General features: G+C 41.3%; 1 protein-coding gene across 1 annotated transcript; it reads left to right on the top strand.

Annotated features, from left to right (window-relative positions):
* The first annotated feature begins 609 nt into the window (after window positions 1-609).
* Window positions 610-22,851, top strand: ephx1 (epoxide hydrolase 1, microsomal (xenobiotic)). Its single transcript, XM_034201543.1, has 9 exons — window positions 610-799; window positions 8,506-8,700; window positions 9,839-10,019; window positions 10,116-10,334; window positions 10,411-10,540; window positions 10,621-10,835; window positions 10,941-11,049; window positions 20,722-20,844; window positions 22,060-22,851. Exons 2-9 carry the CDS (start codon window positions 8,518-8,520, stop codon window positions 22,268-22,270), a joined length of 1,371 nt encoding a protein of 456 aa, XP_034057434.1. The 5' UTR covers window positions 610-799; window positions 8,506-8,517; the 3' UTR covers window positions 22,271-22,851.
* The last annotated feature ends 1,175 nt before the right edge of the window (window positions 22,852-24,026 follow it).

Genomic DNA, 24,026 nt, shown 5'->3' with positions numbered 1-24,026 from the left:
GAAGAGAGTAGCATGAAGCTGCAGCGTCGGAGACGACACTTGTAGAACCACACACACAGGTCCCGCGTCACGAGCACACACACAGGTCACGGCGGCACGTGACGGAGCACGTTCACATGAATGTGAACGTCAACGCAGAGAATGTGAGTAATGTGAAGTGCTTTTACAGTTTTATTTGTTTAACATTAATAACATTTCCGGTGTCTTGAAATGAAGTGTGATTAGCCAACATTAACTATGATAGTGTTAAGGCAATACAAACAAACATTTATGATACTGTAGAAGGAACAGTGTTTAACAGTGTTGTTTTCTTTTGAATAATAATGAAACGAGAATTATAAACATACCCAAAACTAAATTAACAGTGTTGTTTAATATACATATAAAAGACTATATTTTTGAAATTCATTTTTATTCATTTTTGAAATTCTCAACTAAATTAACAGAATATACATATAAACATTCATGTGAACGTGCAACAGAATATGGTTGACGTCACGTGACGCGGGTCACGTGGGACCCCGTCACGTGACGCGGGACCTGTGTGTGGTTCTACAAGTGTCGTCTCCGACGCTGCAGCTTCATACTATTGCCTGAAGACGCTAAACTGTTCTTAATCGGCATAATACTACATATCCCATCATGCACCTCTGGCATTTCCACACGCCCCTCACACAGTCCACTCAACCCTCCATATTGTTTCGCTTCATACACCATGATTTACAGCTCACCAGAACCATAGTGCACGCATCCTGACGCACCACCCCGCTGTCAAAGAGAGGAGAGCAGCGTCGAGCAGGTAAACTCCTTCTGTCTCATCTATAATGTTCTATCTGCAGCACTTAGTGGACAGCTTACAGTAGGCTAACAGGTCCCGCTTTAAGTGACTCCAAACGCTTCACTGCAAAAACAGTGCGGGGGCAAACGTGGACTTTCCTTCTTGAGGATTTATTACATTAGTAAACTTGTATATCTATGCCGGAAAATAATGACTATCCAGCAGCATCTGAAGCACACATGGTAATGCGATTGTGTCTGCAGTAACACGGTATGATACGGCTCGTTACAGTCCATAGTGGTCTTTATTCGGTGTCCTGGATGTACATGGAGAGTTAAACAGTGCAGACTTTGAGCTCTCTGATCCGGTCAGCTGCACCACAGGACACCTTTGTTTGGCTGCTTTTTCTACAAAGTTGTGAAATCAAAGTGCCCCCTGATTGATTGATTTTATTTTGAACAAGTTAAAATAAATAATTACAAACAACAAAGAAATGTTGCAGTGCATAGTCATGTTAAACAAAACAAAGTGACATTTACAACAACAACAACATTAACAACATAAACAGTCATATCTAGTGTTTGAAAAGGAGTGAGAAGAAGTATAATTTATTTAATCTCACCCCCTTGTCCCTAAATTATGTATTTATAATCTATAAATAATAATAATTATTATTAATTATTATTAATCTGCTTTACTTGTTGATTGAAATATATATATATATATATATATATATATATATATATATATATATATTAGGGCTGTCAGTCGATTAAAATAGTTAATCGCAAATTAATCGCACATTTTTTATCTGTTCTAAATGTACCTTAGAGGAATATTTTTCAAGTTTTTAATACTCTTATCAACATATGTGGACACATGCTTTATGCTAATGTTTATTATCATTTGAACAATGACAAATATTCTCATGAATATTAAACGTGTGTGTGTGTGTGTGTGTGTGTGTGTGTGTGTGTGTGTGTGTGTGTGTGTGTGTGTGTGTGTGTGTGTGTGTGTGTGTGTGTGTGTGTGTGTGTGTGTGTGTGTGTGTGTGTGTGTGTGTGTGTGTGTGTGTGTGTGTGTGTGTGTGTGTGTGTGTGTGTGTGTGTGTGTGTGTGTGTGTGTGTGTGTGTGTGTGTGTGTGTGTGTGTGTGTGTGTGTGTGTGTGTGTGTGTGTGTGTGTGTGTGTGTGTGGTGTGTGTGTGTGTGTGTGTGTGTGTGTGTGTGTGTGTGTGTGTGTGTGTGTGTGTGTGTGAGATGGATCGATCGATCGATCGTTGGAGCTATGTGCAACTCAAGGCATATGCTCGAACGGGAGCTGCCTGGACGCTGCAATCATGTTGCGCACTGAGTGTGCTGAGTGTGCTGACTTTTCGTACAATGTCCCACTGTCTGGCTTCCTGCATAAAGTCAAGTGCTCGGCGCAGTTGTGGCGAAATGTCGCTCCTCTGTTTTCATTTAAACAGCTCCGTATATCCGTTAGCGCAGCTAGCTAGCACCAGATGCTAACAACAACAATGCACGTAAGGTCTCTCTCTCGCTCGCTCGGGCCACACATACACACACCCTCCCGGTCCTCCCGATAGCCAGTCGGTGCCTGCCGGTGAGCGTGGAAGTGTGGTCTGCAGCAAGCGGGCAGCAGGAGCGGGGCTGTCAGCATCAGCTTGTAGATGGTATTTTAAACTCGATGCGCTCTGAAACTACGGGGCGACCGAGGAAAAAAAATACACATGCGTTAATCGCGTTAAAATAATTAGTGGCGTTAATTTTTTTGTTGCGTTAACGCGTTATCAACGCGTTAACTTGACAGCCCTAATATATATATATATATATATATATATATATACATACACATACAGTACACATATACATATACAAATACACATATATACACATACATATACATAGACATACAGTCTACACCAGGGGTGTCAAACTCAATTTCATCACGGGCCGCATTCGCATAAAGGTTGCACTCAAAGGGCCGGTTGTAACTATATAAATATATAATATATATATATAAAATAATGTATTATATTAGATTATTGCCTCTGAATTGGATTATTATCATTATAATAACTTAGAAATTAACTATGTATGAAAGCAGAAGTCCAGGGCAAATAATTGCAAGTCTCTTCAGTGTGCATGTCACAAAACGAGATGCATTGTGGGACATGTAGTTTATGGGCAACCTGCTTATGTAAAGTGGCATGTAACCGTATAATACGCATTATATTCTTTGCAAGCTCTTGTGGGCTGGGGTGGACTGTGACTAAAATGCAGCCCTGGAAACTGACCCAGTCCGGCCACATGAAATGTCAAATGTTAGAAATCTTTATTATTTAAAGTTTTACGTCCGATTTGCTCCTTTGTTCCTCTCTGTACACAGCTCCAGTTTGGGCATTGGCCTGTCATCAGATTTCATTTTTAGTTGCTGCTGTAGCGGAAGTTTAGTACAATTATGTTTGATGAACTACTCCAAATCTCTACCCTCCATAATTGCACTTGCTTCAGTTGCTTGCTACTTTTTAAGGGCGGTGATACAGTACGAACTGAAGTTGATGCGATTTGATTGTCTTTGTCTTTATTAGGATCCCCATTAGCACTAGCATGAGCATTGGCTATTCTCCCTGGGGTCCTCACACACTCAAAACATACATAAAAATACATACAACAAAATTAAAACAAAACAGCTCATAATTTCATGCAATTTACAGTGAAATGAAGTGAAAACTAAAATGGTCATCCAATTATCGCCATCCTAAGGCCAAACAAAAGTAAATACAAATAAGTGTACATAATAATATATGCATACATAGCCACAGTTCAAATTTACTTTGTAACAGAGCGTCCACACTACAGCTTAAAAAAAAGCTTGGAGCTGGGCGTGTCTGAAGCTTGGGGATTTTATTCGAGCAACGCGACCAACAACTAATCACATGAATCTCCCGCCCCCGACATACAAAGCAAAAAACCCCGGGGATTTTATGCGAGCAATATATATATATATATATAAACTCCCCAAACAGGCGAAAACCTACCAGTTTCACCCACTGTCTCTGCCACCTCCCTCCATGCCTGGTTCCTCCGGTTTGTATCCCGGTAGGTGAAGAGGGTCTGGTCATACAAAACCAGGTGATTTGCTACGGCGATAATTAGTTTCTCCTCCATCTTTTTTTGAAATATAGAAATCAACGGCGGGATATCTCTCCCAGCTTAGACGCGGTTTGATTGGCTAGGGCTTGAGCTGTCAGATTTTCAGAAACGGGATTTGATTGGCTGGCGCTGGCTACTCCGGCGTCTCTTGCGTCAGAAGTTGAACATTGTTCAACTTCCGGAGCCTACACACGGCGGCGTGCGTTGCCGCTTGGCGGTGGGCGTGTCTTGAGCTTGGGGAGTCAACGCGACCAACAACCAATCACATGAATGTCCCGCCCCGGACATACAAAGCAAAGCTCATGCTACATCCATGCTGGCTAAATATACTGTCTATGCTTGCTAGCTGTCCATTCAAACGAAGTACACTGGATATAAACTCCCCAAACAGGCGAAAACCTACCAGTTTCACCCACTGTCTCTGCCACCTCCCCCCATGCCTGGCTCCTCCGGTTTGTATCCCTGTATGGAAAGAGGGACTGGTCATATAGTACCGCCACGATCATTTTCTCCTCCATTTTTTGACATATGGGAAATAACTGCGGTCTGGCTCTCCCAACATACACGCGGTTTGATTGGCTATAGCGCTTGTAATGTCAGATTTGCATACGCAGGATTTGATTGGCTGACGCCTCCGTCGAGGCGGCAAAAGTAGAACATTGCTCTACTTTTGCAGCGAGCACCGCGAGAGAAGTTACGCTTTGCTCCCACAATGCAGTTCGGCGAATCGTGACGTCACCCCATTCAAAGTGAATGGGCAGAAGCGTTGAAGCGGCAACGCAAGCCGCCGTGTGTAGGGGCCGTTCTGACGCCGGAGACGGACCGCTATGCTACCCACAATTCAGTTCGGTGAAAAGCGAGGCAACGTGACGTCACCCCATTCAAAGTGAATGGGCAGACGCGTTGGAAACCGTTTTTGAAGCTGTAGTGTGGACGGCCCGTAATACTTAAATAATTGGATTGTGAGGCATGACGTGAGCCTCATCTGATTGGTCAATCCCTCCATTTTTTTTCACCAAGGGAAGAACATTTCGGCTAGCCTCCTCTCGCAACAGAGAGTGCAATCTACTGTTTCACCATGACATCTAGAGGGGCGCTGTTTCACTCTTTGTAAAATACTCAATGAGAATGGGGGAGAGACGGGCCGGCAGAATAATTACCGAAACTAAACTAAGTGTTTTTATTTATTTATTAAAATTATAACTACAATCCAAAATTCAGGGGAAGCCTGGCTTCCCTTGGCCTCCAGGAGAAAACGCCACTGAGTTCAAGGGATAATTCTCACCCACCTCTTGCCCTGCACTTGTATGTGCCAGTTGAGCTGGTTCTTCCAGCAGATCAACTCTGTCCCTCATCATGAACGCAGGAGGCTGGCTGTATATCTGAACTCGCGCCCTCATCATTCTCTTCATCATCTTGCACTTGTTCTAAGCTGCTGCTGATAGTGCTTGTAGCAGCGCTGCTGCCAACAAGGTCTGTCAATTTGCGACATTGATATGCTTCACCTGCGAGACTAGTGACTTCACTTTTTTTCTCTTGCCTTCTCGGCCCCACCTTCTTCTTTTAGTTTTCTTTGATTTGTATCCATGTGTTTTCATTCTCCCTGTCTGCCGCGGCGTTTAATCCCTTCTCTTCGGCCCAATTCCAAACCACTCCCTCGACCCTACCCCTCCGTGATGGAGTGAACTCCGTCTGTAGCCTCCCTCGCAGCTCAACGAGGCTCCCTCCTGTCCGATGGAGGGAGTAAATACAGCAGCAAGCTTTGGGACGGCCTCCCCTCTCTCCGGCAGAAACAGGAAATGCCGTAACTGTATGTAACAACGGTTTCAAATCAGCATCTCTTTGACAAAAAGTTTAAATGAATAACTCAAATAAAACTCCAAACATCTTTCATTGTGTTACAAAGCTCTTTTAGTTTTAAACCTGATGTTTATAAGCTTCTTAGTTTTTGCAACAGTCTGTAAATATACACAACTTTATAGTAAAATGCACACATTTACCTTTTTCTAGACTAAACACAGGTTTGATCCTAAGTTAAAAACATGAGGTTATCATGAGGTTGTTAACATCGCAGTTTATCAGTGGATGTTTGCTGGAACTACTTGTAAACAGCGTGTTTCCTGACGGACACACACAGCGTGACTCCGGTCAGGTAGAGACCGGTCTCAAGTCAGCATCGCTGCAGACTCGCTGTTTGAGGGCTTGATAGCCCACTCCCCCTCCACACCGCTTCACACTCGTTGCTTTGGAACAGCCCTCAATGTGGCGGACCCTCCGCGTGAACGCGCAAACGGAGGGGTAGGGTGTAGGGGGCGGTTCGGAATGGGCCTTCGTGTGGCCGGTCTTTTTTCTTCTTCGTGTGTTATTATTTGACAGATAAGAACCACACAACTGCATTAGCGGCCGCTGTTGCCCTCTGTCGGCCGTCAGCGCATCTTAAATGATGACGTTAAACTATTTTTTTTTTAAAGGGCCGGCCGTCAACGGCCCTTGACGACCGGCCGTTCTGTGGTTCTCCAGATTCTACAGATGGCCAGTCCGCCCCTGCTTGTGGGGCCACATAAAATGAAGTCGCAGGCCGGATTTGGCCCCCGGGCCTTGAGTTTGAGACCCCTGGTCTACACCCTCCCCATCCCTGTACCTCGAGAAAATAATTTCTCTGTATTTCCTCTTGAACTGATTAATGTCTGGACATCGCTTTAGCTCCACATTCACACTGTTCCATAGTGTCACTCCACAGGCTGAGATACAACATGTTCTTCTGGTTGTACGGACCCTTTGAATTTCGAATTGAAATGGTCTCCTTGAACTATATCCCCCCACTCGTTAAAGGTGGGGCAGGTAATTTTGGAGAAACCAGCTCGAGTGCGCTAGAATTTGAAAATACACAGCCGGAAAGAATCTGCCACTTCCTTACAGAGCCCCTCCTCCAACACACACGAACGCACACATGACCAATGAGGGCACGAGATAAGTTAGTGCACAGATGGAAGGCTGACAGGCAGGTAGGCCATCCAGTTACTTTAGCCGGGCCGGCTCAGATGATTGGTCGTGCTTTTTACAGCGCCACGGCTTCCACAGATGACGTTTGTTTATGGATTTTTTGTCAAAGCATTTAAGATATTCATTGCTATCGGGATGTTAAGAGCATTCCATGGAATATAAGAAAAAGTGTTTCTGAAATAAATTACATACCCCACCTTTAAATGAATATTTTCTGGATGTTTCCTGGTAAAACGTCATTTTTTGCCTTAAACATGATTTGTGCCGTTTGGAATTCTACCAAGTCTGTACATTTGAGCAATTTTGACTGCGGGAATAATGCGTTAGTGTGATCAAGATGTTTGGCATTGTGAATGATTCGTATGGCTTGTTTTTGTAGAATATATACTGAATGTATTAAACTTTTGTAGTTATTGCCCCAGATTTCAGCACAGTAAGTCAGATATGGTAAGACTAGTGAACAGTAGAGAATGCAAACTGGTTTTTGATCTAGGACTTGTTTTACTTTGTTTAGTATGGAAATGCTTCTTGACAGCTTTGATTGTACTTCATTCTATGATTGTATGTGTCATTTCCAACTTATTGTGTCATCGATTATTAGCCCAATAAATGTAATTTCATGGACTCTTTCAATTTACATTAAAACTGTTTCTCACAAACTCTGCATTCAAACCATATATTCATTGTTCAGTTGATTTTAGTAAGACAAGATGTCACATCTTGTTACACTTCAATAATTATTTATTATGTTGCTCATAGGATAAAAGGACTGACCAAAGGACATTTAGAGACATGATCCTATCAAAACCTTTTTTTAACCATTAACATAAAAACGTTCTATGGAAATCTAAGGAAAAATGGAAATCTTCTGGCAAGATCTTTTGTTCACCTATTTTTAAAGGTCCCTATTATACTGTTTGTCATCAATATATTATAGGTCTCTGATATATACACAACATGTCTCCGAAGTGTGTGGCTCGAAATACCAAACAGGTCATTGCAGCATCCCATAATCCCCTCTGTTTCAGCCCTGTTTCAAAAGTGCTGATTCTCTGTCTGTTACTTTAGATGAAAAATAAGGAGCCCCTCCCCACGCCCCTCTGAGAGACATTTGGTTACAAAGAACACAATGGTGCTCTAGGAGGAGATTCAGGAGATAACGTTTTTTATGATGTCATAAAAATCGTTATGACATCATAAAGTGGCCAAAATCTGATCAGCTCATTTTCAGACAGGTTGTTATATAAATGGATCAGGACAAAAAGTGAGCGAATCTTTTTTCCTGAAACTTTCAGAATTTTTTTTACACAGTGTCCCCACATGTTTATGTATAAAAGACATGAATAATGGATTTTGCATAATAGATGACCTTTAACTCATAAACAAAGGAATGGAAACAATATCTCAAAAGGTATCAAGTTTAACTTGACTCTCTTCCTACATGAAAGTTTACTGTCATAGCAAACATAAATCAAACCATTGAAATGTTATATTGTGTTTTGTTTTATGCATGGTAAATATTTGTTCATCTTTTATTTGTTCTTTACATCATTGTGTTTCACCCCCAGACACGGAGCACCATGTTCACAGAGCTGCTGGTTTGCCTGTTGATTGGAGGACTCATCTGCTTCCTGGTTCAGAGGAGCAGGAAGCAGGTCTTGAAGACCGAGGATGGCTGGTGGGGGCCCGGTGCACCCCCTGATGGGGGGGAGGACGTCACTATTTATCCCTTTAAAGTCAGCACCAGTGATAAAGAATTGGAGGTTAGATTCCCTTTTAGTTTATCACTCAAGCAGTGTTGGGAGGGTTACTTTGAAAAAGTATCCTGTTACAATTACTATTTACATGTTAAATGTAAATCAATAACCTAATCTAAGTATCATAACATACAAGTAATGTAACCTGATTACTTTTGTTACTTTTGAATTACCTCAATATCGAATGCAATGCAAATAAAATACAGTAAAAATAAATATCAAAAGAAGGCTTTTAATCAAGTGTATGAATGAAGACAACAGAACACCTTCTTAGGTGTTCTGTTGTCTTCATTCATTCATTCTTCATTCATTCATTGTTGTCTTCTTCATTCACCTTAGGTCGCATACACACCTAATAGTGGCTTCTCTGGTGCGCAAATTTGTTACATTGTTTCATTTTTCAGAAGGTTCGGTTTGCGTTCACACGGGCAAACCTCAAACGGACTATAAACTGTAGTCAAAAGTCATGTACACGGAAATGCTGTTCAACAATTGGTCAAATCACACCAACCCAAACGAACCGCACCAAGGGGTTACAGGCTCCAGGAACATACACAGATAAAGTGAAAACCATAAAGCAGATTCAGGCAGCAGGCCTATAGATTCACACTTAAAGTATTAGCCTACAGAACAGTATAGCATACAAAGCAGAAATATGCACTTTTTCAGTTTACTAAAGTATATGGATTAGGCGATGACAGTATTTTAAACAAATCAAGTATCCACCTACTGAATTTTCAAAAAGAACATATAAAAAAGAAAAGCAGATTCAACCAGCACGCCTACCTATTCCAATCGCCACCCAAACTAGAGGCCACGATGATGGTTTCACTTTAGACTAGTTTCACTGGTTGTTGTGAGACTGGTGAACTGTGCTTCTTAATATGCTTTTCGTTATTTGAAAATGTATTGTAACATTGTAATCCTGCTACTAATCCACATTTTTTTTTAATCTACCAGTAATCTTATTCTTTTTTTATATATAACTGCAAGGGAATAAAGTATGTTTGTTTGTATCCAGATTACTTAATCCCGTTATCCAGTACTCCTCAAGCCATCAATCAAGATAACTCCATAGCATTTACTCATGTTCCCCTGCACATACCATATACATATCTCTGTCTTTCTTGCTTCCTTCTTGCAGGACCTGTACACAAGGATAGACCAGACTCGCCCTGTCCCTTCACTGGAGGACAGCCAGTTTAATTATGGCTTTAACTCCCAGTACCTGCAGAAAGTGGTTTCTTACTGGAGACATGACTTTGACTGGAGGGGACAAGTGGACAAGCTTAACCAGTACTCCCACTTCAAAACTAACATTGAAGGTGAGTCTAAATTGCACACACTCATGGAGAAGATGTTGTCCTTCTCTAACCCCATCTTCTTCTCTTCTTCCTCTTCCTTTTTGGACTGCCACCCAGGCGTTAATATCCATTACCTGCATGTGAAGCCCAAGAAGGTGCCGGTAGGATCTGCTGCCATTCCTCTGATAATGGTTCACGGCTGGCCGGGCTCCTTCTATGAGTTCTATGGATTGATTCCTCTGCTGACAGAACCCACAGAGCCACATGACCTGGTGTTTGAGGTTGTGTGTCCTTCCATACCAGGGTACGGGTTTTCAGAAGCACCACATAAGAAAGGTGAGTTGGCAGACATTCATAGGAAAATATAAATTTATAAAAACAAGAATATCTGACATTTTGTGTGTGAGAACAGGTTTTGATTCAGTGTGTGCGGCACACATCTTCCACAAACTGATGCAGCGCCTGGGCTTCCAGCAGTTCTACGCTCACGGAGGAGACTGGGGCTGGCTAGTCACCACCAACATGGCTCAGCTGCAGCCCAAGTAAGACACACACACTCTTTGTGTAAAGGTATTTATACATCGCAGTGTTTAATCTTTTCTGTATTTATTTCATACCCCAGGACTGTCAGAGGCTTGCATGTGAACTTCGCCCCCCCTTCTAAGCCGGGGCTGCCCATGGCTTTATCCATCATGCTTGGGAACCGCTTCCCAAAACTGTTTGGCTTCACTGACATGGACGTTCAGCGTCTCTACCCCTGCATGGACAAACTGGTGGTGGAATCCATAAAAGAGTCTGGCTACATGCACATCCAGGCCACCAAGCCTGACACTGTGGGTAAGGACATCAAACTCCAGACCAGCTTCGGTAGAGTAGAAAAGGATTGATAGCATCTTAAATTGGTTTATCAGTTTTCTTGTTTCTGGTTTAATATTCTCTCAGGACGAGGACTGAATGACTCCCCAGTAGGCCTGGCTGCTTACATTCTGGAGAAGTTCTCCACGTGGACGAGACGTGACTTCAGGAACCTGGAGGACGGAGGACTCACCAGGTACAGATAAATAAAGTCGCTGCTGATATTTGCTTTCACCACAACCTTAAACATACTATTCTCTACTATGAGAATGTTCCCTGCCACACAGGGATGCACAACGAAATGTGGTTGTAGTCCATTATGCTTTACAAGAAATACAAAACGGAACGGAGCAAAAAGTGTAGTCATAAAGTGCATTTCATGAATGTGCATAAGGGGGAATGCCTCCTCAACTCCTCAATCCATCTCGCCATTTTGATATTTCCCAAGCTTCTCTGCCTTCTTCTGCTGTTTGTCCACCACCATGATGTCCGGTTGGATAGCCCTCATCATTCTATTCGTCTAGATATGGAAGTCCCACGGGATCTTAGCTTTTTCATTCACAGCCACCGCACATTTTCCCCATGTCACTTCCTGATGTCAATTCAATTCAATTCAAAACCTTTATTTATACAGATAAAACCCATTGAGATCATAGACCTCTTTTACAATGGTGACCTGCTTCAATTAGTTCCAAACATTAATACAAACATGACAGAAAACAAAGGACATTATATGATACTACAGTTTGTATACTAGTAGCATTTACAGACACCAATATTTTCTGATTGTATAGCGTCTATCCTAGCTTTAAAAACATGAAATGGAATCAAACTGCTTAGCTTCCATTCCTTTTGTAGACTGTTCCATGCTAGCGGCGCTGCGCATCTAAAAGCTGTATTTCCTAATACAGTCCTAGCAGTTGGCACATGTAATACAACCACAGCTTTAGATCTCAGGCAGTAGCCATTTACAATACGCTGTGAGATCAGGGAACAGATGTAAGACGGAAGTTTCCCTAACATTGCTTTATAAATAAAAAGATACCAGTGATTTAGCCGCCGTACAGTAAGTGAAAGCAACCCTGCCCTTGTATACAGGGTACAATGATGAGTCAAAGTCTTACAGTCTGTCACAAACCTTAGTGCACTATGATAGGCGGCATCTATCTTGGTGAGGTAATTGGCCGGCGCATTCATATAAAATAGATCACCATAGTCCAGCACAGGTAAAAAGGTCACAGTGACTAGCCTTTTCCTGGCCTCAAGAGAGAAACAGGACTTGTTCCTATAAAAGAAACCTAGCCTAACCCTCAGTTTTTTAAGCAGGTTATTTACATGCAGTTTAAAAGAAAGACAGTCATCAAGCCAGATACCAAGGTATTTGTAACAGGTTACCACTTCAAGTTTTTTTCCTTGCATGGTTACAATATCTAAAACAGGCTCTGGTGACTTTTTAGCTTTTGAAAAGAGCATTAACTTGGTTTTATCCACATTTAAAAGAAGCTTAAGCGCTGAGAGCTAAGTCTGAACAGTGTTAAAAACAGTCTGTAATTTAACAACAGCCTCCTTAACTGAGGTACCTGCACAATACATCATAGTATCATCCGCATAAAAATGTAAGGTAGCTTCCTCCACATTATCACCCAAGCTATTAATATAAATGGAGAATAAAAGTGGACCTAGAACAGAACCCTGAGGTACACCATTAGAAATGCTCAACCACTCAGAAGTGAGCCCATCAAAGTGTACACATTGGGACCTTTCAGAGAGGTAGTTCACAAACCACCCCACTGCAAGGCTGGACAAGCCAATGCTGAGTAGCCTCTGTTTTAAAATGCGATGATCAACGGTGTCAAACGCTTTAGAGAGATCAATAAACAGAGCTGCACAACTCTGCTTATTATCTAAAAAACTAGTGATGTCATTTACAACTTTCATTGTGGCAGTGATGGTGCTATGTTTTTTCCTGAAGCCCGACTGATGTTTCGACAGGATATCATTTATACATAAAAAGTCCTTTACCTGTTCACTCACTAGGCGTTCAAGCACTTTAGCCAGAACTGACAATTTCGAGATTGGCCTATAGTTATTTAAAATAGTTGCCTCCCCTCCTTTCAGTAAAGGCAAGACATAAGCAGACTTCCATACTTTAGGAATTGTATTTGTGCTGAGGGAGAGGTTAAAAAGAGAAGTAAGCGGTGGAGCAATAAAATCTACAGCTATCTTTAAAAAGAAAGGTTCTAGGTTGTCCGGGCCAGCCGGTTTCCTAGGATCTAACTTGGATAAAACATCATGGACAACACCAACAGTAAAAGGGGTAAAACTTAAAGGGTTTTCCAGACCACATTGTTCAAGGATTGGAGCGTTCACAGAAGCAGAAGCACAGTCAGTGACAGAATCAAACAGCGAGCCACAAGACACAAAATGCTTATTAAAACAATTGAGCATAGTAGCCCTGTCTGATATAATGCCAGATTCTGTGGTAAGGCATGGAGGTAGCTCATTTGGGATATCACCAGTGGAAATTGATTTTATGGCTTTCCAAAATTTCCTAGGATTATTCAGATTTTCTGTGGTAACTGACAAATAGAACTTTGATTTAGCACTTTTTATTTGTGATGTGAAGCTATTTCTTAGCTGCCTAAAGCGTAGCCATTCTACCTCTGAGCCTGATTTCCTAGCCTTAGCCCAGGCATTGTTTCTCTCATGAAGTAGACTGGATAGTTCAGCGGAAAACCAGGGATTGTCTCGTCCCTTCACTCTGAATTTACGCAGAGGTGCATGTCTATCTATAATTTTCATAAAACCAAGATAAAAATAAGACCATGCAGTTTCTACATCCGCACACAGATTGATCTTACCCCAATCAAAATCAAACAGATCGTGTAAAAAACCCTGCTCCACAAAGTGTTTTTTATCTCTCCTTGTGATAATGCGTGGTTTCACTTTTTGGATCTTAGTGTCCCTAATTGTGGCTACAACACAGTGGTCACTCACATCATTAGCAAATACTCCCACAGATGAGTATTTATGTGGCACATTTGTTAAAATGAGATCAATTAAGGAGGATTTATTTGGGGACTTAATGTTTGGGCGAGTAGGACTATCTACAATCTGAGTAATGTTCAAAGAGGTACAAAGGTTTTTAAAGTCCTCTGACACAGAAGTTAACCAGTCCCAATTAAAATCACCAAGCAGCACTATTTCCTTGTAGGAAAGTTGAGATAACAGTTTTGCCAGTGAAGATAAGGAGTCCTTGACAGCTGAGGGGGGTCTGTAGCAACCCACCACCATGACCTGTTGACCCTTTGTGACTTCGACATTCACAGCTAAAAATTCCAGTTGTTTACTAACCGATTTGGAAACCATATTTGTTACACAAAACTTATTTTTCACATAAATGGCAACGCCACCACCTTTTTTAGGACGGTCAGTGCGATATACATTGTAACCATTTATGTAAATGTCAGAGGCCAGTATGGATTTGTCAAGCCACGTTTCTGATAAGACAATGACATCAGCATCAGTTGAACTCGCCCAAATACGGACAAAATCTAATTTAGGTAACAGACTACGCACATTTAAATGAATTAAACCTAACCCCGATCTAGATATAAAATCAGCAGGAGTAGCTATTTGACTAAAAGTACTAGGTGGACCCGGATTTGGCTGTACATTCCCCGATAGCAACAACAATAAAAATACCAAGCACCTTTTCCTCTTAATCAACACACAAACATTGTCAACTGTTTTAGAGTCACCAGAAAACTTCGCGAAAGTGAGATTAGAGTTCAAAAAACAATTCTGAAGGACCATCGTGGCAGGCAAGTGAGAAAGACAGACATTTGACGAGATGAATGTCCGCGACAGTGCAACCAGCAAATGTTTGTGCAACCCATCCGAACCTGTACAGGGGATGTCCACTGCCGGCGACAGAACAGACCCGAATCCAGCAGATTTTTCAGGATGACTACCGATCTTCTCATTGTCCAGCACAGTCAAAAAAAGGCACAGCAGAAATACGACATTTGCCATTTTCCCAGTTCAGCACAACAGCATCCACGAAGTTCCCGAAACAAAACCACGGGCAGCAGCAAGGAATAGGCAACCAGCAGTGTGGCAACACTCCGGTTTCTCCGCGACATCCCCCGATCAGGCCTCCGCACCGGCAGAAGCAGAAAACAGCTGTGCCGGTCTCCCCAGCGGATGGCGGCCTTCAGCCGCGGGACTCCTCCGTTGCGAAATCTCCTCCACACAGCAGCGACAGGTGTATGTCTGGCGCGCGTGTTCAGCCTGTGGCCTCAACGTGTTCAGCCTGTGGCCTCAATGTGTTCGACGTGCCTCGTGCTCTGCTCCAATCTAATGGAGTCTTGAATGATGAACCTTTGATCTGTACAGGATAAGCCCAAAGGATGTTTTTGGCTCTCTGAATGTGAACGCCACTTTCCAAGGCCTGTATTCTGTGAGCGCTAACTTTGAGTGTCTGGGGCCCAAGAAAATCATCAGGTAACTAGCCATGCAGAATAAAACACCACAGTGACTGACTGCAGCTCTGAACTGATCCAGATGTTCTCCTGGATCTTTGTCGTTTCATCCCGGATCCCCCCTTTCCCTTAGTGTTTAGTCTCTCATATATATATATTAATGATGTCAAAATGATCGTGTTAACGGCGGGAATTAATTTTTTGAATTAATTGAGTTAAAATATTTAACGCATTTAACGCATGTGCAGAATGGCCCGCCCCATACGTGCCACCAGTGGCAGCACCAGGGTATGGCTGGGGTAGGCTACACCCATACCAAGAAATGGCTTAGCCCCACCATGAAAAATGATGTTAAAGGAAGCAAAATAAAGTCTGCCAACTCGCGCGGAGTAAATTGCACAGACAGCCGTTAGTAAGATTGATTTCAGTAGCCACGGTTTTGAAAACTTTTGTCACGTAGTGATCGTCTTCTCAATAGAACATCTTTGATAACGGCGTGGTGTTGTTGCAGGGAGTCCCGACGGAGAATACTTTTGCTGTAGTACAGGGGTGCACATAACTGGTACGCAGGTTATGTGCGTAATCTGAAATGCGTACCGTCACTTGTGTCACAAAGCGCATTTGCGTACCGACGTACTTGTGAAGCTTTTCCAGAAGCCGGTTAGATCACCAGACGACAGAGTCGGTCTCCGTGTGCACAGACAGGGCTGCTGTTAACGTCGGTCTGTACAACGGAATTGTGCCAAAACTACGCCAACCGGCTGCGGAGGGAGACTCCCCCCCCCCACTGGAGAACTGCGCCAAAACAGCTGATCACAACGTTCACACTCCACTAGCTGCCCCCCCCCCCCCCTCTGTCGACTTTCCTGAAGTACTCCCCCGTTGATTGAAATCAACACGTAATGAATTAAGACCCCACGGTTTGATGATTGATAGGTGTGTGGGTTGTCTTTCATTTTGACACGCAGAAAAATGTTATAATAAACATAGATACTGTATGTTAAATGGATATATCCGCCTTCTTTCATTTATCTTTCCATTCCCACAACAATATACATAAATAAATGGCATATTTTGGACATAGTTCGAATGGTAATTAATCATGATTAATTAATTTTTAAGCTGTGATTAATCTGATTAAAAATTGTAATCGTTTGACAGCCCTAATATATATATGTATATATATATATATTAGGGCTGTCAAACGATTACAATTTGTGTGGCAAGGAGTTTGGAAGAATATGCTTTTGAATAATTTTGGAGAATATTTATAATGTAAAAATCTTCAATAAATATGGCATCATCTTAAATAACTTTACTATTATACAGTATGTTTCTACCAAACTCACTATTTGCATTGTTGTTGTTGTTGTTGTTGTTAGCATCTGGTTAGCTAGCTGCGCTAACAGATATTAAAAGCTGTTTCTAAAACAAGGAGAGGGAGAGCTCTCTCCTGTCAGACTGAGAGATAACTACAGCTCAGTGAGGTAATGGACTCTGTTTAGATAGTTAACTTTAGTCTAGTTATCTCAGTGGGTCTCAAACGGTTTGGTCACCATTTATGAGAATAAATGAAAAACAGCTATGAAATACTATATGACAGTAAAACAAGAATACAGTTTGAAAGGGGAGTGATTTGTAAAATATCCATAAAGAAAAAGAAAATCTGTTTACAGTTCTGTTTCATCTGGGTGTTGAGAGATGTATCCTTAAATTCATTTTGATCTCAACATGCACCAGGTTGATGCATTTAACTTCAATACTTAAAAAAAAAAATCTTCCCGGGGGAACATGCCCCCGGACCCCCCGGAGATGAGGACTCCCCCCACTTATAACCTTTGTTTTGTTTCTTTGTTTCTTTTTCGTTTTGTTTTGTTTGTCTACCCTCCCTCCCAAATGTGAAGCGTCTTTGGGTTCAAGAAAAGCGCTATAGAAATATAATTTATTATTGTTATTATTATAAAATAGCACTTTACCTCTGCTTACACCTATATGCCATTTTATATGTTGTGAGCTGATTATCGAGCCTTCATTGTAAGAGTCGCGGGTACACTGTGTATGTGCGTGTTCCACTGTAGCGCCCGGTACATTAATGGGAAACCCTAGTTTGTACATGTTCAATACATTTGTAACACTTTACACATGAACGTTTCTTTTTTCGGTTGACCAAAAAAAATCTCACTCCAAGCTGAACTCAAATGTTGGCAGCCCTGTTGTAAAGTGTAAAACACATTCCCATTTATTAATGAGTTACTACCATTTCTAATTGGTAAAAGGGAGCCTTATTGTAAAGTGTGAAACACATCACCATCTATTGATGAGTCACTAACATTTATAACTACTGAAAGGGTGCGTTGTTTTTAAGTTCAATACACATGTCCATTTATGAATGAGTTATAACATTCACGCTGACCTAATACACATATTTCACATGAAATGCAAAGTAAGATGCAACAGAAACAAGCAAAACATTTTATTCACACATGAAGAAAATTAGGACTCAAAGTAATGACTGTTTAGTATGACTGATACACATATTTAAACATAAAAGCTTTTCTCAGACATAAATGAAAGACATAATGGTACTCAGACTGGAAAGGCTTTGTGTATATTCTTGAACAAGCGTCCAAGCAGTCCATCAGGGTGAGCAGAGCCAAGAGGACCATTCAAGAACCTTGAGGTGTTCCTCCAGCAAACTCTCTGTACGGTTTCCTCTCAGTCTACGGACATGTCCTTTGACGGTCGACCAAGCTCTTTCTATATATTGGGAATGACTGCCTGTCTGGGGGTTCACCAACCACCTGCTGTGGTTTATGGTGTAGTGGTTGTACCCCATGTTACTCAGCACTCTCCTGTATGCCCTCCACTCATCACTAATAATGCTACTTCCTGACTTAACGTGCCGTCTAATCAGAGGGACAAGGTGGCATCTTGATCGTTTCTCCACTAGTTTCAACACTAGCCTCCGCTTTTGTCTTTAACTCCCATCATTCCGAAGACCCATTTCTTCCTTCTCCAGGTATGTCCAAAGCGTCCATGTGCATACTAACAAAAAATAAATAATAACATCATCTTAGTTAACAACAAAATGCACACAAATTACAGTAAAAATTGTTGCAGATCATATTTCAAAATGCCATACTTGTTTATTAGGTGCATTGTATAACATCATTTAAGGATAATTTTACAGTAATGGTTCATATTGATTTTTTTGTATTCTCTTGTACAAGAAAGCCCAGTCTATAACTACCGAACATAGGAACTGGGTACAGTACCTTTTCCCAGACACAAATACTCAAATAAAATGGTTTACTTTATCAACAGTGGTATTACCAATGCTGACTATTTATTTGATACCAATTTGGTAATAAAATTAATAACAAGAACAAGGTTTGGGTTCGTTCTTCAGATGACTGTGACGTTAACGTGTAAGCTCAATAATGAACTCCAGCTCAACCAACCATATTGTAATATCTAAGTAATCATTTTGAAATATGAAATTAATATTTGTAATATACACACATCTATTGTGAGGTTCATTTCACATACACTACGCCGCTCTTCAACACTACGTTTACGAAGCAACACATAAATAAAGTACTCGAATTTCACTTACCGCAAAACCGCATTCATGCACCGTCTGTTTTAACCGCAGAGCGAGTCGCAATAGTCCGATCTAAGCATGAAGAATGTCCACAAGGCACCAGCACAACAAACACGGCAGAGTTCAAGTTATGTTCCCCGGATGAGCTGAGCAGGCTGAGCCCCCTGAGAGAAAGCTAACAGCAGCAGTCACTGGACAAACCTGTCACTCAATGTGACCACGCCCTAATTTATGCATAACTTTAAAGGGGACCTATCATGCAAAATGCACTTTTTTATGTCTTTTATACATAAAGATGTGTCCCCGGTGTGTCAGGGAACTCACGCAGCGTCAGAAAATAAAACCCTCTCTCTTTTCCTCTGTACCCAAATCTCTAAAAACGGAGGAACAACGGAGCTGATCCAGATTTGCGGCCGATATGACGTAATATCGGCGGCGGACCCACAGCACTATCAGAAACGTTGCTATCAGAAACAATGCCCGACTGTTTTGGACGTAATCTGGTCGATGTTTACATTAGCATCGCTAACACTCAGAGCTAACCTGTACTGGAGAGCATGTGTGTGAAGAAGCAGGAAGTAAAAAGGAACTCACCTTGTGGTATAACCGGCAAGAGAGAAAGCCTTTGAGCTCCATACTGTTTCAGAGAGAATCCTTGATCTAATAATCCTTGATCTAATAATCCTTGATCTAATAATCCTTGCGTTTCATCACCGCAGCATTTTAGACAGTATCTGCCAGGTCCCCCATGAGCCGACATAAACTCAGCCCCCTCTTATTTATTTATTTTTCAGTTTTAAAAAAAAAAGCTTTATTTTTTAGCCTTTATTTATACAGGTGAAAATCTCATTGAGACACAGGGTCTCATTCTCAAGAGAGACCTGTTTATACCCAGAATCAGCACTTTTGTAACAGGAAGTGAAATAGAGGGATATGAGGCATGGCTAGAATGGATGATCTGTTTGGTTTTTTGACCAAAACACTTCATAGACATGTTTTTTATATTTTTTTATATATCTGATACCTATGCTATTGCCTAAAAATAGCATGATAGGTGACCTTTAAGGCTTAATATAACTTAAACACATTATAAATGGTAGTAACTCATTAATAAATGGTGATTTGTTTAACACTTTACAATAACAATTGGTTGTAACTCATTAATAAATGGGAATGTGTTTTACACTTTACAAGGCTCCCTTTTGGCAGTTATAAATGTTAGTAACTCATAAATAAATGGTCATAAAGAGATGTCAAGAAACATCAAGATTGATGGGGGGAATCAACTCAGTCAACAACAGATACCAAGGATGCTGGCTGATGAAGAAGACGAAGTAAGCTAGGTAGCCAATATAAGGCTTAGTCATCTTGCCAAATAGTGAGCCTGTCTTGATGTATGAAAGTTAGAACTGGTTTATAAATGGTTCTTAATGATTAATAAAGTGTTTACAACCTAATTAATAACCTAATGATAAACCCTTTATGAACTCTGACCTCGGAGCAGCTACGTCGCTTCGTCTTTTGTTTTTCCTTTGTGTTATATTTTTCATATATGTTCTCGTCCTTCCCATGCTTTTTGTTATGGCCAAGAGCCAGGCCATGACATCCTTTATAAGGGTAGTCTTATTGTAAAGTGGTACCCAAACTTGTCATAAGTTCTAAATAGCATCAGGTGCAACTGCGTATGTTTCAACAGTCATACTAATCAAATATCTTCAGTTTCAGAAAATATGGATGAATGATGGTAGACTCTTTACTGTCATATTAAATGTTCTTGCAGGAAGTTCTCTCTAGACGACCTGCTGACTAATGTGATGATATACTGGACATCTGGCTGCATCGTCTCCTCCATGAGGTTCTACAAGGAAAACTTTGGCAAAGGCCTCAACGCACCTCACTCTAAGTGAGTGACAATGCTGTGACAATGCTGTGTGTTGGTTCTTATAAAGCAGATGTAGAAACAGTGTGATGTTGATTATCATTTAAAATTAGTTTAAATGAGTCCTGGGCCACAATTTTCTAGTCACAAATACTTAAATTCAGAGCAGATACATTCAAGTTTTGAGTAATGGTATATTTTTACAGGATATTTTCATCATTTTAGAAGTTTCCTTGACTTAAAGGGGACCTATCATGCAAAATGCACTTGTGTACGTCTTTTATACATGAATATGTGTCCCCGGTGTGTCAGGGAACTCACCAAGTGTCAGAAAACACAACCCTCTCTCTTTTCCTCCATACCCAAATCTCTAAAAACGGGGCTGCAACGGAGCTGATTCAGATTTTAATTTCTCTGACGTCAGAAAACGGGTGCTCCGCCTATATAGGCAACTCTCCACCTATCAGGGGGATGAGAGGTTGGGCCATGGCCATTGCCCAACCTCTCATTCGCATATAGGCTGTCGGAAAGCTAAATCTCCCCCAGTCACATTTGTGTTTTTGCCTGCTCTTGCCAGGATGTCTAAGGGAGTTAATACAGCATGCAATGCCATCCCTGGAAAAAGACAAGAATCTGTGGCAGAAGACTCCGGCAGATTTCTGCTTGGGTGTTCTAAACATTTTACCACGGACATGTTTATGAACTAGATTTTTTTTCGCCGGTCAACATGTCCGTTAAAGTTGAAATCTTCCGGACAAAATTAGCAAAGTGCCGGTCAGAGGTCTTCTCTGTTATTTATTGAGCTTTAAAACAAATGAATAATGACTCTATATAATAATATAAGAATAATACACGGAGGACGGAGCCTCTCTTTTCCTCCACCTCTTCTGAGAGCCCAGCAGCTGATCAGAGCACACTCCCGTCTCCTGCAGGAGGGCGTGGTCAGCTGAAGCTCATTTGCATTAAAGCTACGTCACAGAATCAGCCCTTGCAAAAACAGGGCTGGAAAGAGCAAATAGAGCGAAATGAGGCATGGCTAAAATGCATGATCTGTTTGGTATTTTGAAAAAAAAACTTCACAGATATGTTTTGTATAGGTATGGCACTACAATATATGTTTCAAATATAGCTTGATAGGTCCACTTTAACTGATATCCAGCAATATATGTTGTGTACAAGTTTCATGTATTAGCAGCATTTCAACAACATTTTCTTTGTTACCACATTGTCTCGACACAGGATGACTGTATGTGTCCCCACTGGCTTTGCCTGCTTCCCCAATGAGCTGATGCACACTCCCAAACTATGGGTCAAGCAAAAATACCGCAATCTGGTGACATACACACCCATGGCCCGTGGAGGCCATTTTGCCGCCATGGAAGAGCCCCAGCTGATGGCCGAAGACATCCAGAAGTTCATTAAGCTGGTGGAGAAGAAGAAGCAACAGTAAGGACTGCACTGATAAACAGGTGAAGGAAATTCAATTCAGAATTGTGGAATTGATCAAAGTGAAAGAATGGAAAAAAGCAGGGCCTCACTGGTGAACAGGAGGTAAACGTGTCCACAGTGCAGTTCGAAGCATTGTGTTTCTCTAGAAGTGGAATCCTTACTATTAGTGAATTTCCTAATCATACTTCTTGGTGATTGAGCCAGTCTAATGCTGTGTTAATACTAGAACATGTTTGCATGTTTGTGTCTGCAATTATTGTAAAGAGGCAGAAAGATGGTGTGGTATTATGGTGCAGACAGCCTGGACATTCCTCTGATAACATGAAGCTACAGCCCAGTGGCGAGCCGTGACTTTTATACCTAGGCCCTCTGACCCCCCCTTCCCTCGAAAAAAAGAAGAGATATTACGTCTCAACGTAGACTTCAGCGGAATATCAAAACAGTGGTCTAGGGTGCAAAACGCATTAATGACAGCGACCCTCTACCACACAAAACAACACCATTTATATAAACACCTATCATGACAGGGCACCCACAGCCAAGTAACAATTACAAATGAATTAAGTCGGCACGGCGGCCCACATTGAAAATGACTTAGGCCTACCTTTGATGATCAAATCACTTAAACACAAAGTCCATCCTCCTGTCCTTTTGGATGAAGCACTTGATGGCGGGTCATGCAGCTGATCCTTTGCCACTCCAGTTTATCATTGTAACTCAATCTTGAAAATGACTCGGTTAATAATTTCGCAACGATGTCATCACTATCACTGAAGTGAGCCATCATGAACGAACTTATGCTAATCATAAATCTATCGATCATAAATCTATCGATTAGATTTATGATTCAAAAATAATAAAAGTAGGATAGACATGTGGATATTATCCGGCTGAACACAACGTGCATTTATCTAACAGGTTCGTTTTCCACAGACCTTATTTCGAGCTATTTTCCAAAACCCTATGGAGAAATCCCATTGCTTTCTGTCGAGGGAATCCGAGCGAAGCTTACTTCCGGGTTTTAGGACGCGTCACTGCACCACTTGCATAGACCATTATACATCCTACATACTTATTATACATCCATGCATAGACCTCACAGCGGGCGGAACTTGTCATAAAGTCCGCGAAAATAAAGCCCGCCCATTTAGAGGGAAGATATGATTGGTCAATTGTACTGTCATTTGACATTACTCTCTTGTTGAGTTACTATAGCTGGCCCTCTGTGAATGTAGAGAGGGACCAACAAGCTCTCCCGTCTTCATATAACTCGCAGAGACGGCATTTAACCCTTCACATTCCAACAGAAACTGAACAGGCAGATTCGAAGGATTTATTTCTTTGGAAATATTATTTTAAATACAATTAAATCAAGTTATTTTGGTAAAACTAATGAAAAATGTAACAACAACAACATATATAAAAAAAATATTTTAAAAAAAATGTTTTTTTTTAATGTTTTCAAATATAATTTTTTAGAATATCTTAGGCCCTCACAGAGGGCCTAGAGGGCCCTGACGGCTCGCCACTGCTACAGCCATGGTGCCATGTTATTGCCTTACACCTCTTAATATGACTGTATTTCTCCTTTCAAATTCATTTAAATGTATTACGCTTTGATAAAGTCGGGTGCCTTTTATGTATTACACAAGTGTCATTGATGTATTTGCTATGCATTAACCTTCACATTTTGTCTCAGTGATTGACTGACATTGATTGACTTGAATTTGCTGTACTACAATTGACACAAGTCACAG

The sequence above is a fragment of the Gymnodraco acuticeps genome, unplaced genomic scaffold (genome assembly GCF_902827175.1).
Source record: "Gymnodraco acuticeps unplaced genomic scaffold, fGymAcu1.1, whole genome shotgun sequence".
Lineage (NCBI taxonomy): Eukaryota > Metazoa > Chordata > Actinopteri > Perciformes > Bathydraconidae > Gymnodraco > Gymnodraco acuticeps.
This window is presented reverse-complemented; position numbering and strand designations above follow the sequence as displayed.

What these genes read in the sequence shown, in the direction of transcription:
- ephx1 (XM_034201543.1), top strand. Translation starts at nt 8,518, where the DNA reads ATGTTCACAGAGCTGCTGGTTTGCCTGTTGATTGGAGGACTCATCTGC. An exon ending in CTTCAAAACTAACATTGAAG is followed by an intron (nt 10,020 to 10,115) that starts GTGAGTCTAAAT and finishes ACTGCCACCCAG; the next exon opens with GCGTTAATATCCATTACCTG. An exon ending in ATGGCTCAGCTGCAGCCCAA is followed by an intron (nt 10,541 to 10,620) that starts GTAAGACACACA and finishes TTCATACCCCAG; the next exon opens with GACTGTCAGAGGCTTGCATG.